Source organism: Eleginops maclovinus, chromosome 12 (assembly GCF_036324505.1).
Source record: "Eleginops maclovinus isolate JMC-PN-2008 ecotype Puerto Natales chromosome 12, JC_Emac_rtc_rv5, whole genome shotgun sequence".
Classification (NCBI taxonomy): domain Eukaryota; kingdom Metazoa; phylum Chordata; class Actinopteri; order Perciformes; family Eleginopidae; genus Eleginops; species Eleginops maclovinus.
The window spans coordinates 10,162,437-10,180,311 of record NC_086360.1 but is presented as its reverse complement, the minus strand read 5'-3'; the positions used below and the strand labels follow the sequence as shown (position 1 = coordinate 10,180,311).

The 17,875-nt window shown below is 39.1% G+C and overlaps 2 protein-coding genes across 3 annotated transcripts in view; both read left to right on the top strand.

The window, feature by feature from the left end:
* Nucleotides 1-2,895, top strand: part of LOC134873638 (neurogenic locus notch homolog protein 1-like) — a 42,287-nt gene extending 39,392 nt beyond the window's left edge. For both annotated transcript variants that reach the window (XM_063897425.1, XM_063897424.1), the window contains exon 34: nucleotides 99-2,895. In XM_063897425.1, coding sequence (XP_063753495.1) covers nucleotides 99-1,439 — 1,341 coding nt within the window. In that variant the 3' untranslated portion in view covers nucleotides 1,440-2,895. The remainder of the gene's footprint in view (nucleotides 1-98) is intronic.
* Nucleotides 2,896-4,437: 1,542 nt separating this feature from the next.
* Nucleotides 4,438-12,569, top strand: ubac1 (UBA domain containing 1). Its single transcript, XM_063898019.1, has 10 exons — nucleotides 4,438-4,890; nucleotides 5,721-5,841; nucleotides 5,929-6,002; nucleotides 6,106-6,213; nucleotides 6,397-6,499; nucleotides 7,449-7,557; nucleotides 7,659-7,959; nucleotides 8,631-8,717; nucleotides 9,037-9,175; nucleotides 10,152-12,569. The coding sequence occupies exons 1-10, from the start codon at nucleotides 4,753-4,755 to the stop codon at nucleotides 10,265-10,267; spliced, it is 1,296 nt and encodes a 431-aa protein (XP_063754089.1). The 5' UTR covers nucleotides 4,438-4,752; the 3' UTR covers nucleotides 10,268-12,569.
* Nucleotides 12,570-17,875: the final 5,306 nt, after the last annotated feature.

Genomic DNA, 17,875 nt, shown 5'->3' with positions numbered 1-17,875 from the left:
TTTCAACATTAAAAGCTATGGCAACAAATAGTGATACGTCCTTCCGAAACAACATTCCTGTGACTCTAAATACGCTGTCTCCTTTCTGTCTGCCTCAGGAGGAAACACCTCTATTCTTGGCTGCGAGGGAAGGAAGCTTCGAGACTGCCAAGGTCTTGCTGGACCATTTCGCTAACAGAGAGATCACCGACCACATGGACCGGCTGCCCAGAGATATTGCGCAGGAAAGAATGCACCACGACATCGTGCGGCTGATGGACGATTACAACCTGGTACGGAGCCCTCACATGCATGGAGGGTCGATGAGCACCACACTGTCCCCCCCTCTCTGCTCGCCCAACGGCTACCTGGGCGGCATGAAACAGCACCAGCCTCAAGGCCAGGGCAAGAAGGCGCGCAAGCCCAGCACCAAGGGTATCGGCTGCAAGGATGGCAAAGACATGAAGGTGAAGAAAAAGAACTCGCAGGACGGGAAGTCCGGAAACCTGCTGGACAGCTCAGGGGTTTTGTCACCGGTCGACTCGTTGGAGTCTCCACACGGCTATGTGTCTGACGTGGCCTCGCCGCCCATGATGACGTCCCCTTTCCAGCAGTCGCCTGTGTCCCTAAACCATCTGCAGGGCATGTCCGACCCACACCTGTCTGTGAACCACATGGTGATGCCAAACAAGCAGGAGCTGGCTCGAATGCAGTTTGACCCGCTGCCTCCCCGTCTCACCCACATGCCCGTGTCCAGCGGTGGCGGTCAGGGTGCTATAAATGGCCAATGCGATTGGCTGTCCAGGATGCACAACAACATGAGCCAGGCAAGCCAGTTCAACCCCATGAGAGGAGCAGCCGGCGGTCAGGGAGCCCTGCAGCACGGGATGATGACTGCGCTCCATAACGGCCACCCTGCCAACAGCCTGTCTCAGATGATGAGCTACCAGGGTATCCAGAACAGCAGACTGGGTCCACAGCCCCATATCATGCAGCAGCAGCAGATGCAGCAGATGCAGAACCTGCAGCAGCTCCAGCAGCAGCAGCAGAGCATCCAGCTGCAGCACCAGAACTCTAACACCACCAGCAGCCAGAACTTCATCAGCAGCGAGCTCAGCTCCCCGGAGCTCCAGCAGGGCAGCGGAAACTCGAGCATACCCATCCACACCATCCTGCCACAGGAGACCCAGATCATGCCCTCCTCCATCAGCCAGTCCATGCCCAGCACCCAGTTCCTCACCCCACCCTCCCAGCACAGCTATTCAGGCCCCATGGACAACACCCCAAACCATCAGGTGCAGGTGCCTGATCACCCCTTTCTGACCCCCTCCCCCGGCTCCCCCGACCAGTGGTCAAGTTCCTCTCCTCACTCTAACATGTCCGACTGGTCGGAGGGCATTTCAAGTCCACCGACGAGCATGCAGTCTCAGATCGGACATATACCTGAACAGTTCAAATAAAATAAAACAAGCTTCACGCCCAGATGAGCTGCTGTATATTTTTTTATTATAAAAAGGCACTCTTTGTGGAAAAAAGAAAAGAAAAAGGGCAAAACTGAAAACACGATTTAATAGGACATTTTTATAAGCTTTTATACTAACAGCAACACCTTTATTTCATCCATTCTTTTTATTTATTAATGCCTTATTTATACGCATTGCCTGCTTACAGAAATTTGGTGAGCCATGGTGCAGGGTCAAACGCAGGACAGACAGAGTCCTTTAGTCTCTTTTCTTTTAGCATTTATTTTCTGCAGTGAAGCCGCAGCATACACACTGGGTATTTATTTCCTTAAGGAATTTTAGTCTTTGCCTTTTTCATATGATTTCCCAATCTTTTGTTTATATTTTTTTTGTATAATCTTGTTTATAAATAAGCTTGTGATTATTGGGCATTTTATATAGCACATTTTAAGTTTCAGTGTTATTTCAATTTGTTCTTAGGGAAGCAAATATTTTAGTCAATCATTGATAAACAAGTTGTGACTGTTAACAGAACACATGTCCTGTATGATTTCACAATTCCCCCCCTTTTAAAATATCATGTGATTCTTAGTTACACTCTCTACAATTGTGTACATTTCTTGAATCAATGGAACAATATTTCGTTGTGCCTGTAGATTTGATTGTGTTCATATGTAGAGGTGTGTTGGAGATGTGATATGTTGTACAGTATACAGCCATCTTGGAGATTGGCAGTTAAGACAGGCCTAAGGTGTCTCAGAACTGGCCCGTTGGCCACAGTGTGTGATGTTGTCCGGAGGGAAAAGGAAAATGTATTTCCCCTCTCCCTCCTATTAGTTTGAGCCTATGGCTGTGTTCTTCCTTTTTGTACATATGTTATACAATTCCCTTGTAAGCAAGATTTTGTTTAAGAAATCTGATGTCTTAAGCATGCTATTTTGATAGTTCTCGCACCAGTCAACAGCCTCTAAAATGTCAAACAGAACAGAATATATATTTTGTATTTTAATGTTCCTGATGCATAAATAAATTTGAACTATTTACAAATAGATATATTGTTAGGAGACATTTTTCTCATAAAAAGGAAAAACACATAAATATTTAGGTATAATAAATTCATATTTATTTACTGTTCTGTCACACATCAAATCCACTGAGGCAACCATTTGTGCATATCATTAAATGTTTTTGTTACACTTTGGTTCGTGATAAAAAAAAGTGTTGGCTAAGTTCTCTTTTGCTTCAGTCCTTTGTGAGACACTCCCTGTTATAGTTTGCGAAAAATGTGTTTCTGTTTTTCTAAACATTAGGTTGTAGTAATGATATCTGCAATATGTTTCCTTCCCCGTATAAATGTATACTTTCCAAGAAATGTATTTTTCCCTTTTCATTTTCAATCTGTAAAAAAATATTTCTCGTCGTAATAAAAAGGCACTTATGTGTCTTGAACTTATGGTAACTGTCTTCATTTATTTTTTACTGTACACAATCACTAAAGATCCATGTTGAATATACACTGTCAAACAAGAAACTAGCTAGTAATTAATTATAGATTTGGTACTATAACTACAGTAAAAACAGTTCTGATAGTTCCAACCTGAGATCAATAGTTATTAAAAGGGACTTTTATTCATAAAATAAAGCATTGCATACATACATTTACATTTTGAAAGGGCCAAGTACTACTATTTTACTTTGTGTGTCTCCCTCTAGTGGCGGTAATTGTGAGCTTTATATTTTACAATTGAGTGACCCAAATGAAAGGTTCAGCTGTAGAGTTACTGCAGAGTGTGTATGTTGTGGAAACATGTAAGGTTAAAACTAAGTCAAGCAATCTTTGCATGAAATATGTATTGCCATTGGCTTATTTAACTATTAGGAAAACAATGATTTACTGGGTCCAAAGTAATCTTAAGTTCCTGACTGCCTCTGGGATTTTAGTACAACTGCACCCATTTTGCTGTGTGGCGAAAGAAAACCACACACACGTTCAACTTAAAACAAAAATAACATATTTGTTTTTTGTCTTAATATTTTCTGACAAAGTACATTCTCCAAGGCTATGGTATATGGATTTCCAGTGTCGATTTTTTTTATACCATTGTAAGCTACCTGTTTGTGATTACTCTTACTCAGATCAAACAAGACATTGGAAAACATGTCATGCCAAACATTTTTATATTTTTCAACCAATTATGGTCCTTATTTGTCAGTTTATATTAGGCTTAGTGTTTATATATTCCCAAACAACTATTCACTACTAGCACACACCATTTGAAACACAGTTAACCTTAAGTAGTGGGGTTCCTGTGAGTCTTGGGAAGATGCAGGCTTTGCCCGGATAGTATCATTCCTTATACATTTAGGGAATATTTAAAATTACTGCATTGCACTTTTTGGTTTTCACACAGTCCTAACTACTGGTGTATTTTTAAAACAGGGGTGAGTTTTATAAACAAGGGTATAGTGCTGGTAAAAGTACCTCATATATGATGGCCTCATGGGTACAACATGAAAGTGTGTGAGTCTTAAAGTTTCTCTATTCTGCAATATTAAATATATATAGGAGAGATTTTAAAACACTACATTTGTGAATTAAATATAATCACATTAATATTTCCAAATTCAGTTTCTTTGTTCTCTTATTCAAGGCCAACTTTCATATTTTTATATGTTAACATAGGAATATTTTGGTAATAAATCATCCAATACTGGAAAGTATCCCAATAAGTTACAGTATACTACAAAAGAAGAGATGTTCTAATGTTTCAATATCTGATTTACAAAACGTACATATATTCAAATCTAAATTAAATCTTTGGTGTAGGATGTCATTACATGGGTAAATAACAACCAGTATAAAAACAAAAATAAGATACAAGCGTACACAGGCAACACTACACCTATGTTTATGAACCAGGATGATTTTGTATCCACTGGATGGCCTGTGCCTCATAAGAACTACGGCCCCCATGATGCACCGCGCGGTAGCGTCATTGAAGTTCAAAGTTCGAATATTACAGTAAAAATAGGGTACTCGCTGTCTGGCAGCTTGTGTGTTTGCTGGGAATAATAAACAACTCGGTGGTCACGGGGAACTATAGCCGCTTGGCACAGCAGCGAAACCCGGCAGAGGAAAGCAGAGATGGCCCTCAGCTAATCAGCGCCTTGTGTTGCTCAGCTGTTGGAGGATTTAAGGAGAGACGGCTAGCTGGATGCTAATATTAGCACGCTAGCTTGCCAGGAGCACATAGCAACTGCTGCTAGCTAACGTCACTGGACTGGTACTCTTCCCTCTTAGACTGCAGCTATGTTCGTCCAGGAGGAGAAGATATTCGCTGGGAAAGTGTTGAAAATACATATATGCACCATGGACGGCACGGAATGGTTGGAAGAGGTCACAGAAGACACCACTGTTGAGAAACTGAAGGAGAAGTGCTTGAAACATGTAGGTTTTGGGTTGTTTGTGTATTCCCTTGTTGCTTTTTTTTTGTCCTGTCACTCCTCTGCCTGGGGTGTTTGCATTTTACCCTCCCCTCTGTGTAAACTGTCAGTGTCAGTGTCACAGGCTTTGTATTTATAGTAACTGGGTAGACCTTGCTATTTATAATTTAGCACCTTGGCTGCCCCTCTCATGCTAGCTAGCTAACAGTCCGACTCTGCCCCTTTTCTGTTACCAATGGTGGCTAGACTGAGAGGCATGCTGCTTTACTGGCTGTCTATTATTATACATCAAATTTCTCTTCTCCTTCTATGGCCCATAGCATAACCTCAGGTGGTAGACTAATGTTTGTTTCTCATGACAACGTGAGAAGTGTACAGAAAATACGCATTAAATACTCACATTGGAGAATATGTGTTAGTCTGATATTTGGCTAAAGCAATTAATCATTAATTACATTTGCTGCTGGTATAATGTGCACTTATTTTTGTTTTAGGTTTAAATTACAGATAGAAAATATATTAACAACAATTTTCAATATTAACAAATCGTTTTAACAATTTATTAAGTGCAAATGCCAAATGTATTCTAGCTTTCGCTGATGTGAAAATATCCTATTTTCTGGTTTTTTGAAATTGTAAATAAAATATTTACAGCTTTGCTCTTTTCGTCAAACAGAAAACACAGTTTATGGATGCCCCTTTTTCTTACTTTATGACTTTATGATTAATTGAAACAATAATCGGTCAGTTACGCAATAATGAAAGGAGGCAAAAGGGTTATCTCTTCTGTTGGCTGTTTTCTAAGGTTTTTCACATTGTGTTTTGTTTTTACAGTATGTGCACGGAAGTCTAGAAGACCCCAAAACACTTACCCACCATAAACTCATACATGCTGCTACAGAGAGAGTCCTCACAGACACTAAAACTGTTGCGGATGAAAATCTAAAAGATAAAGGTTTGTAATTACCTATTTAACACGTTTCTGAATCATCACAATCCCACACTGTTTCCCTGAACTGACCATGTTTCCTAAATGTTGTAGATGTTTTGCTGCTCATAAAGAAAAGACCGCCTCCAACCCCTCCAAAAACGGCAGAAGTTAGTTCAGAAGAAAAGGTACGCTTTTATCATTATTTAAAATTCTGCACCAGAAATATAGTGACCTTATTTTTCCTGAATTTTAATTATTTCTCTTTGTTTTCTATCGTGGTCATCACAGAAGAAACAAGATAACAAGGCTCCAGATAAAGATGCAATTCTGAAAGCCACCGGCAATCTGTCCACGCGCCACACTGACCGCACTGTTACCCAGCATAACATCAGAGATGTAAGGTTCTGGGCGGTGGAAAATTTATATTACAGACTTTATATATAAAACTAATTACAAAATTATACATTTAAATCTAAAATGTGTTGTATGAATAAGAATGATTCTACCAATGTGGACTGTGCAAAGTGTGCCATTGCATCAAATATGTTAAGTATTTTCCTTGTGTTTTTGTTGTTCCAGTTTCAGACAGAGCTAAGAAAAATCCTGGTTTCTCTCATCGAAGTTGCCCAAAAACTTCTTGCCTTGAACCCTGACGCTGTTGAACTCTTCAAAAAGGCCAATGGTAAAGCTTACTATTAGTCAAAGGAGACATCAACAACTTGCCTTTTCTCTGCTTGTGTAAATATATCTGGGTATCTGATGTCCCTACTAACCTACAAATAGTTATATAAGACAACACAGTCAGTCAGGATTCATCAAACCCATCACATTTTGCTCCCCTTCCTATGCCACATTCAGTTTCTTTAGAATATACAGCCCCACCCCTGATTTTCTCCACCATCGGCTTAAGAACTACGGCCATCTTTTTTCTTGCAAGCCAATCAGAGCAGAACAGTTTTTTCCGGGACGGGGGCTCAAACATTTAAAGTAATTAAATTTGTTTAGAAACACAAAATATATGTTTACAACTGAGTTATGGTCATGAGAATGTATTATTTTAGATTGTTTTTAGATAGGGCAAACATTAAAAAAACATCCCTCCATTAATGCTCTCTACACCTTCCATGTTATGGTTGATTGTGGAAAGCTGTAGCCATTGCGCAAGAGGCAGGTTACGGCAAGGACAGGCAGGCAGTGTGTTGCAACACATACACACATACACATTTACATCTAAGGGCAGTACAGGGTTTCCAGTTGACGTGTGAAATGTGAGCACCTGGAGTTAACTAACACAGAGTTGGGGATAACTCCACATAGAGGCCTCAGCTGGTGCCTGTTCAGCAGTAATGCAAACCTCTGAGCCACTTCTCTCAATTGAACTGAGTGTATTTTATTTTATTGCTCTTACGAATTGAGAAATGAGATGCTGTTTGTTTTGTCTTCCTTGTACTTTCTTAGTTTTTGTCATTAGACTCAACACAGTTAACCTCATCTAGAGTTATTCTTTTACCTGACTGAGCCATATTTTAGTATGTATCTTGCAATAAAAAAAGCAGATCCTCATGTGAATTGTTGTAGGTATTTCCCACATTGCCTAACTGTTATTCTCTGATCTCTTTGTGTTTTTGTAGCAATGTTGGATGAAGATGAAGAGGACCGGGTGGATGAAACAGCCCTTCAGCAGCTCACTGAGATGGGTTTCCCTGAGAGCAGAGCCATCAAAGCGCTGAGATTGAATCAGTAAGTTTTTTTTTTTTTTAAATAACAACTCACTCATAACGGAAAATGACTCAAACAATTTGGAATAGGTCAGCACAAAAAATGTAATTTTCTTTTTGCAGCATGTCAGTCACCCAGGCGATGGAGTGGCTTATCGAGCATGTAGACGACCCCTCTGTAGACGCACCCATACCTGGACAGGACTCCTCTGGGGCAGCAGGAGCCACAGCAGCTGCTACACCAGGCCCTTTGGCCTCAGCCTCTGCCTCTGCTTCAGCCTCTGCCTCTTTCTCTGCATCTGTTCCTAACCTTCTCCGCAGTCTCTCCAGCCAGGCGAGCTCGGAAGAGAGCAGCAGGCAGGACGAACTAACAGAGATCTTCAAGAGGATCCGCAGGAAACGGGAGTTCAGACCGGACTCAAGAGTGGGTGGCTTTATCCTGTCTCCGCTTTCATTCAGTACTACTTTGGCTTTTACTTACTTTTATATAGCTCATGTTGGAGTTTTCTATTAGTTTTTGTTATGTTGGACTATGCTATTTATCATTCCAAACCCTACAGAGAGCACACATTTCGGACTGAATCCTTTAGCTCCAAGATCTTATATTCTTTTTAATTCAGAACTGGCTGTGATTAATTTTTTTACCTGACGGATCAGTCTGTAACTGCATCAACTAACATTCAGTGTTTGGAAATAGAATAGATGAACAGAGGCAGCCCCTTTATAAAAAGACATTATTGGAATGTGCACTGATGGATATTACGCGTTTAGTGGCTTTAGTCATAGGGTTTTTATGTCACTTTAATTATGTTCACAGTCTTCTCATTTCACTAATTGCAGAGTTTAATGTACCTCAGTTTAACAAGGGAACACAGCTCCGCGGCATCTCTGAAAATAGAAAAGTGATTCAAATTCCATCTTCCAGCAAAACATTTCCACATACTGCTGTTTAAGTACTTGCAATACTTCTAGCTACTTCTTCCACTGTCTGCAAATTAGTTTTTCTCCCCAAGACGCCTGCTGGGCTTCATAGAACTATGGCTGTGTATCTTGTTAATAAGACCAAACACATTGTATTTTTCTTTGTTTCTGCAGGCTGTCATTGCGCTGATGGAGATGGGGTTTGACGAGAAGGAAGTGGTCGATGCTCTGCGGGTGAATAACAACCAGCAGGATGCTGCGGTAGGTCCACTCCTCCTGACAGTAGTGTCTGCGAGCAGAGCTGGTACAGCAGTAAAGGAGTTGGAAGCACAGTACAAATACAGCAGCAGCAGATCATGATTTGGACTTCTTTGTTTTGATAGAAAACTTTACTTATTGTAGCCATTTGCAAAGGCCATGTGTGGTCCAAAACATGAAGACCTTTCATATCTAATTTAAAGAATATTCATTATTAAAAAGGAAATCATTTGAATAAAAATCCTACATAAAGATGTTAATGTATTTTCTAAAACCAATTTGGGATTTTTGGTTTTTCACTGTGTATTTTTGCATCCTGCAGTGTGAGTGGCTGCTGGGGGACAGGAAACCCTCTCCAGAAGATCTGGACAAAGGCATCGACACCAACAGCCCGTTGTTCCAAGCCATTCTGGAGAATCCAGTGGTCCAGTTAGGCCTAACCAATCCCAAGACCCTGCTCGGTAAAGTCTAGGCACATTTAGTAGAAAAACCAGGGTAGTAGCTGATTTGAATCACAACCAAATGCACCAAGAATATAAACAAATATCTCAATATCAGTATTTTGTTATGATGTAGTCTGTTTACACCTCCAGAACATTAAAGACTCATGCTGTAATAATTAAGAAATCACATTCCGCAGTAAACATCTTGAGGCAGGCTGAAAAAACTAAAAGAAACCTAATTTAACAAATGCAATGAACTTAACTGACCAAAGAAGAGAAGATGCACATTGTAGGATTTTAGAGTGCGTTACCCACTTACCCTTTTTGATTTAGTCAAACTTGAGCCTGTTTGTCTGGCTAGTACAGCTCATTTAGGTTGCTGGGAAATTTGTCAATGGAACTATGGTGCTGCAAAACATCTGTCAGACCAAGCTACAGGAGTGCCTCGTTAGTTTTGGTCTGCTTCATGTAACAACACTTCTTACATCATAAACTAGTTACAAGCCGATAGCCACAGAGAAAAAAGATGTAACTCTGACCACAGGCTATACAGTAAAAAGAGTGCATTCTTAAGACTAGGTAACGAGCAGATGCGTTTGATTTTAGTTTTGCTTTTTATTTCATGCTCTTGGCTATCAGAACGTGAAGTGGTTGATACGCTTTGTGTCTTCAAGTAATCTCCATCTGGTTGTTTGGTCAGCAACAGAGTTTGATTTAGAGCTTTTAACACCCCACTAATCAAAAGGGACCAAACAGGCCCCGGCTTTAATTTCAGCTGTACAGGTTCGGTGTGAAAAGACCTTAAATAATCTATTTTTCCTTTTAACGAGAAGCTTCAGTGCCTAAACAATGCAAACACATAACTGATACATAATGTTTATCGTTAAGTATATTGATAGAACAAAAACGCTATAACATTCATTCTAAAGACTTTTGAAAGGCTGCCGTTTCCTTCAAATATATTCTTATGGGTTCACCCTGTGTTTGTGCGCAGCGTTTGAAGACATGCTGGAGAATCCTCTGAACAGCACGCAGTGGATGAACGACCCTGAGACCGGCCCTGTCATGCTCCAAATATCCAGAATCTTCCAGACCCTCAATCGCACATAGGGCCTCCTGGTGACCCCTGTGTGACTGCGGCAGGTTGTGTGTGCTTGCGTGTGTGAGCGTGGGTATGGATGTGTGTGTATCTGAGTGTGGCAGGGACACGAGTATTGTTTTTGCCTTGTAAAGACAAAGCTGGAGGAGTATGAGTTAAGATGTTACACATATAAACTATTTATAATACTACAGTAAATACACTTATACAAAAGAAATGTTAACATATACATTATTACAGTAATAATAAAAAAAAGAGATTTAGTATGTTGTTTTTACATTTTAATGAGAACAATTTATATTCATGACGGACATGATTTATTTTATATAATTTCTCCATGTGCAGAAATGACATCAGACATGAATTCAATGTTTACACTACAAAGAAAACGTTTTTTGTATGTTTTGCAATATTTAAATATCAATAACAGTTTTGTTTGTCTGTTTAAATTGTTAGATTTCATTTGTGGTGAATGTGTGGAAGACTTCTGTCAGTATCACGTTTTGCTTTTCTTCCCTCTTTTTCTGGTTTTTATCAAAGTAACTGCTTATAATTGAGAGGCTGGTTGTTAAAGTATCCTTTTTTCTTCTAGCTTGTTTAAAACGGGCTTTCAGACGGGTTACCTCTCGCTCCATTCACGCCTGTGAGGTCACTGTAAGTCAACCGCCTCTCAGTTAAAAAGTGGAGAACATTTGTCCTTGAGCTTCTTCAAGAATATTTATTTGACTGTCTTGCCTTTTTAGATGAAAGCTGTACACTAAACTGTTTGTGTCTTAGTCATGTTTTTACAAGAAAATTATATATTAGGCCTGTGTGTTTATTGTCAATGTGCTCTTGAATGTCATATTATCATGTTGCGCTCATTTAGCACTTGTTCACCTCTATGAATATCACTCACTGCAGCACTGAGGAAGTTGAAAGAAGGGTTCATTTTTCGTCTCTAACGGCTGTAGTTGAATGTGGAAATGAAGCTGAGCTAATGTTAAAGGGGTTTGCCTTTTTTAACCTTAAATTTGGATGATGAAGATGCATTTTCACTTCATGCTGCAGGGGGGAAATCATCTTCATACACAAAGAAATAATAGAATTTAAGACGCAACCTGTGTTGGGTCTTTTGGTTTACTTTTGTCTTTTCTTTCTTGAGAGCAGTGGTCATTTATGCTGTCAAACCAAACCAAAATGTCACTATATAACCTGCCTTGTCATTAGTTTTATCCATTGAAAAATGCCCTGTATTTCTGTGCAATAGCAAAGGACTTCTGTTGACCTGTAAAGAAATATATTTGATTCGAGTTTTAGAAGCGTGTGAACTGCAATGGGTAGTGTGTTCTACAATTAGATTTCTTTTTAAGTACTCAATGCCTTTGCAATGCCTTTGCATTGAGTACTTAAAATCTCAAGCTACAAAAAGACATGCTGAGGCCGTTCCTGCTTGTACTGAGAGTTACAAAATCAATATGGAGGGTGGTGTGTTTTGCCAAGCTTTTGAGTGTTTTTATTCAATATTTAAAATGTGGTATTGATGTGACTTTCTGCTCAGGGAGGCTGAGATTGTTTTTCTAAACCTGTCCTTATGGCGAACCTCTGCTCACCCCCTACTACTTCGGCATTTGAAAATGGCTTTAACTAATCTGTGGAGAACTTTATGAATAAGAGCACTAGAAGACATGGTTTCGTAAATGCAATATTTGAAAATATTTAAATGTTTTTAGAGAGAAGTGTCTGTTTGAACTATGTATTATTACATTATTTATATCGAAGCCAAACTAGCAACTTGTTCTTATTTATAGCATTTTTTTTTTAGCAAACCTCAAGCTAATCTACAAATGTGAAAAAAAATTAAATGATTCAAATGTTGTTTTTACAAACCATTGTGAAATGTGCTTATGAACTGGTAGGTCTCAGTGTGACTTAAAGTGTTGTTTGAATAAAGAAGGATTTCTACACCCGTGTGGAAGCCTCTCTGCACACTTTCTGCACCGCAGTGGACATTCATCATGACCCAGCGACCAGCCAGCTCACCACCTCCATGCTTTGCATCAATATGCATACACACACTCCCGCAGTGTCCTGAAGCAAACACTGGGAGATTGTACGTTTAAAGAAAAAATGGTCAACGAGAACATGAACTTTATTGCTGAGGGACCCTGAAGGATTGTTGGAGACCCAGGTTATTGTTTTCACTCCGCCATCATGAAGGACTGTCCCCAATTAACAACCTATGCAATATACTCTCGGTCTGTTTGTTCAGACAGCCTCATGGCTACTGGCATTTAAATCACTATTGCATTAAAGGGTTTTATTGTGGCTGTATTATGTGGGTTCAGTGTTGTTTTGTTGAATGGGTGCTCTATTTCAGTCAATACTTTCCAGACATTAAGGTTCAAATATCCTTAAGCTATGAAGTATTATACAGCGGGTAAAATAAGTATTGAACATGTCACAATTTTTCTCAGTAAATATATTTCTAAAGGTGCTATTGACATGGAATTTGCATCAGATGTCAGTAACAACCCATGCAACCCACACATGCAAAGAAATTAACCATAGATGTCCATAAATTAAGTTATGTGTATTAAGATGGAATGACACAATGAAAAGTATTGAACACATGAAGAAAAGGATGTGCAAAAAAGGCATGGAAAGCCAAGGCACCAGCTAAAATCTATCAGTAAAGCAACCTTATTGTTTCTAAACTTCTGAATGTTGCAGTGAGCACTGTTTGCGGCCATAATCCAGAATTGAAAAGAACATAATTTCACCATAAACCGGCCACGACCAGGTGCTCCTCGCAAGATTTCTGACAGAGGATTGAAAACAATTATCAGAAGAGTTGTCCAAGAGCCAAGGACCACTTGTGGAAACCTTCAGAAAGACCTGGAATTAGCAGGTACAATTGTTTCAAAGAAAACAATAAGTAATGCACTCAACCACTATGGCCTGTATGCACGCTCACCACGCAAGACTCCATTGCTGAAGAAAAAGGATGTTGAAGCTCATTGAAAGTTTGCTGCACAACATTTAGATACGCCTGTGAAATACTGGGAGAATATGGTCTGGTCAGATGAGTCCAAAATTGAGCTCTTTGGATGCCGTAATACACATTATGTTTCGAGGTGAAATGGCACTGCACATCACCCCAGAAACACCATACCAACAGTGGAGTTTGGAACATCATGGTGTGGGGGCTGTTTTTCAGCATACGGCACTGGCAAGCTTCATATAATTGAAGGAAGGATGAATGGAAAAATTTGCAGAGACATTCTTGATAAAAATCTGCTGCCATCTACCAGGATGATGAAGATGAAACGAGGGTGGACATTTCAGCAAGACAATGATCCCAAACACACAGCCAAGGAAACTCAATTGGTTTCAGAGAAAGAAAATAAAGCTGCTAGAATGGCCCAGCCAATCACCTGACTTGAATCCAATGGAAAATCTATGGAAAGAACTAAAGATCAGAGTTCATAGAAGAGGCCCACGGAACGTTCAAGACTTGAAGACTGTTTGTGTGGAAGAATGGGCCAAAATCACAGCAATGCATGAGACTAGTTTCTCCATACAGGAGGCGTCTTGAAGCTGTCATTACCAACAAAGGCTTTTGTACCAAGTATTAAATACATTTCAGTAAGCGTGTTCAATACTTTCCCCCTGTGTCATTCCATTTTAATACACATAACTTAATATATGGACATCTATAGTTTGATTTCTTAGCATGTGTTTGCAAAAATCAGATTCAAGTTTTTAGTAAAAATGAATTGGTTTTACTTTCAGCCGTTTTTGTTTTTCGTGTATCTCAGATTGGCAAGCTGAAAGCTAAATTCGATCATTTTATTTTTTTTAAATGTCTGCTTAGTCTGCTACACACTTATATTCATTCAAACCCTTAGCAGCTACTGTTGCACTCTGCCATTCAGAGATAAACATCAGAGATCCAAGTAAAAAAATCTTCAAAATGAAATGAAAATAATAAATTAAACAGGTTTTTAATTAATAGGTTCTACATTTTATCGTCATGGACATGTTATAGTTTAAAAGCTGAGAATCAACGTTTATTCATCACCTTGGAAACAGCAGTTGAGAAGCCACAATTGATTCAAACATTTCCAAAGTAAAAAAAAAAACCTCATAACGTGCATGTGGTATTAGCAATCAATTCATGTATTCATTAGTTTATTCCACTCAGCAATCAATCAATCAATCAATCAATCAATCAATCAATCAATCAATCAACGTCTATTTATATAGCCCAATATCATACATTTTACATTTGTCTCAGGGACTTCACAGTGTCTACAGAATATGAATACGACACCCTCTGTCCTTAGACCCTCACATCGGACAAGGAAACACTTCCAAAGAAACCCCACAGTTAAAAGGGAAAAACGGAAGAAACCTTGGGAAGAGTGGTGCTGCTGTACGTGGTATGATCTGTAGTTGCTAATGTGCTTGTTTGAGGTTTTTGCTGACAAAGGGAGGCTTTACCAGTTATTAAATTGAAAAATAATACCTATCTGTGTGGTGATTCATAGAGACCATATCTTGATCAGCCACAGCGGTTTTGGTGAGTTTCAACCAACTTAATTGAAACGTTGTTTGCTTAAAATTGATTGTGTGAAGAAAGTCTTAAACAGAAACTGTTTAGTAGCTGATATTTCACGGTTTATTAAGGAAACCTAACAAGAATGTACATTGTATTTGATGAAAAATGTTTAGTTTTATTGAGTTTTATTACATGTAAAAGACGGATGTGTGAGATAAAAGATACCGCTCCACGGCATTTTAGCTCCGTCTACACAACGTAGTCAGTAATGTTAGTAATTCTGAAGTCTTATTTATTTCATTTGATAGTCTTATTTATTTATTTTATGACCTGTTATGCAGGTCAGGTTTTTTTTTTCCGGGTTGAAGTTGGGGTTAGAGTGTGCGTTGGGGATCCTCTGCATACGGTTTGACTGTTGACTTGCTTCGAGAGTGGTCTGTGTGTGTGGATTTTCTGAACTGGATTAGATACCGAACTGACCTTGAACAGAGTTTAAGTGTTTATGTGTCAAACAACATTGTATTTTTTGTTTTCATAATTTTCAGTATTGTGATTTAAAGTATAATGGTTACACTGTATTTTGATATTCACTTTGTATTGTCTGAATAAGTGTTTTAATGTTTTGTTTTCGTTTACATCAGTAAAGTGCCGGCCTGTTAATTTAAATACTGGTTTCTGGTCAATTTCTATGTTGTTTATCCCACTCCAAATCTAGAACTGGTCCAGTAGCGCAAATAGCGTTGTGTCTGTGATATATACTTGCTACAATTAACATATTGATTATGGTGAAGTAATACATGTTACCTAATAATATAAGAGGACTACTGCAAAAACCTGCCTAAAGTCCGTCTGGAGCCTGACGTAAGCGCGCTACACAATTTCTCACACTCTGAGAGTAACAGCTTTTCTTCAACTTAGCTTTCCTTTAACCTTAACATAACGTTTAGTTTGCGAAGTTATTGCAGTTATCTTAACAAGAAATGGTTTACTTCTGGCTGCCCTTACAACAGTTAAGGCTGTAATGACGTGTTTCTGCAGTTTTGTGATGAGCATTAAGTTAGCTAACGTTAGTTAACGTCCACTGGGCTGAATTTGGCCTTAGAAACGCACAAAGCTTCAGACGCATATCTGAAAAAGCTCAACACACCTGGTCAGGTGACTGAACGTGTTTTTTGTAACGTTAGTTAACTGTAGCTAACTCTAGCAAAGGTTGGCATGTTTAAGTGTAATTTCTGTGGCAAGTCGCTAAATCGAGGGGTGTTGTGCTTCATCGTAGACTGCATCGATATGAAGCAAGGTGTTTATTTAAGTGCTTTGAGGCCGGTTGCAAGCAGACATTTTGTAGATATGGAGCGTTTTGGGGTCATTTTTACCGGAGGCATAATGTGTCTGCTCCTGTTAGAGTTACCACCGGGATGGCTGTTACCGCTTTTAAATGCGCAATGGCGTTGTGGGGACGTCAGTCTCAAGACACTAACGGTTTAATAGCTCATTTAAAGGAGAATATTGAGAAAAAACTTCTGGTGAGTTGTATAGTGAGTGGATGCACACGTGTTTGTAAGGTTAAGTCTTCATTTTCCACCCACATTTCTACCTGAAATTGCAGGGACAGTTTTTACTACCTGCTTCAACCAAACAGAACGTTGTTGAAGAGATGCAAAACATACATGAGTTGGGTCAGACATATACGTTGAGTAAACTTACTTTACTGTTAAAAAATGACACGTCATTATCAGATGAGGACATCACCAAACTGTGAGTCCCTCAGGGGATTTGATCTGTTCTCTGCATCTCATACAGGGCCTATGATCACAGCTTACTCAAGAACTCAGTCTTTCAAAAAAAAGGTTTCAACTATGTGGAGCCTGAGAACATGTTTTTAGGAAGAGATGAAAACAGGACAGATATATTTGCCTATAATGTGCCTTTGAAAGAGACTTTAAAATGTATATTAAAATCTGATCTGTGGCAGAATTGTGTCAGGAGTTTACCAATATTTGAAGGGACATAAGTGATGGTCAGATATTCAAATCAAATTATTTTTTGGGTCAAAATCCATCATGTTTCAAGCTAGTGCTTTACCAGGGTGTTTTTTAAGTCGTTAACCCTTTAGGGTTAGCAAAGACAAGACAAGGTGTTAGCTGTATTTATCTGATGCTAATTTGCCAGCTCATTTACGGTCTGACCCGAACCACATGTCACTTGTTCTATTGTGTAGAGAAAAAGATTTCAAAGCATTTGGGGTTGATAAGCTGTTCTCTTACTAGCTGACTTGAAGGACTTAGAGGAGAATGGGATTGTAGTATCTGAAGAAACAGTAGTCAAAGGAACTTTGTATTGCATTGCTGGAGATAGTTTTGGCTGTCATTGCATTGGTGGATTCACTGAAAATTTCATTCACTCAATATTTCTGTGTACTGCCTTATAACCCGATCTGACTTTCAGACTGAGGCAAGAGAGATAGACAAGAAACAGTGGCAAATAAGGGGATGATTAGCAGCAAAGGGCCCTGCCGCAATCAAGTCCTCGCTGCTCTGTGTGGAACATGTCCTATGAGGTACAGTACTTTGGCAACCTGTTTTTTATGTTTTTGAATGTGAATTTAGCCTATTGATTTTAATTTGCAACAGTACATCGAAAGAGTTAAAGCTTGATATGATTTTGTCTTCTAGTTAATAGGATATATTTCCTCCTGTCTTCTCTTATTTCCTTAATCTTTCTTTCAGGTGTTATACCTACCAATGTTTGTACTTGACATGGACCTCCTCCACCTCTTTGCTGTTCTAATAGTCAACCCTTCTAATCAGATCCTTGACAGAGATAAATAATGGTAAGTTGTTTCACAGTTCAGTGTGCATTCATTTACAGTTGAGGTCAAAATGATTAGTCCCCCTTATAAAATTAGACAAAACTCTTGATTTCTCCATGGAAATGACCATTAACAACAAGTGTTTATAGTGTATTTGTTTCTAAAATAACAAAGACAAAATGTCCACTAAGTTTGATGAGGATATTTTATTGATAGACTGAGTTGAAACAAGAAAGGGCTAAAATGAGACATCCAAAATGATTAGCC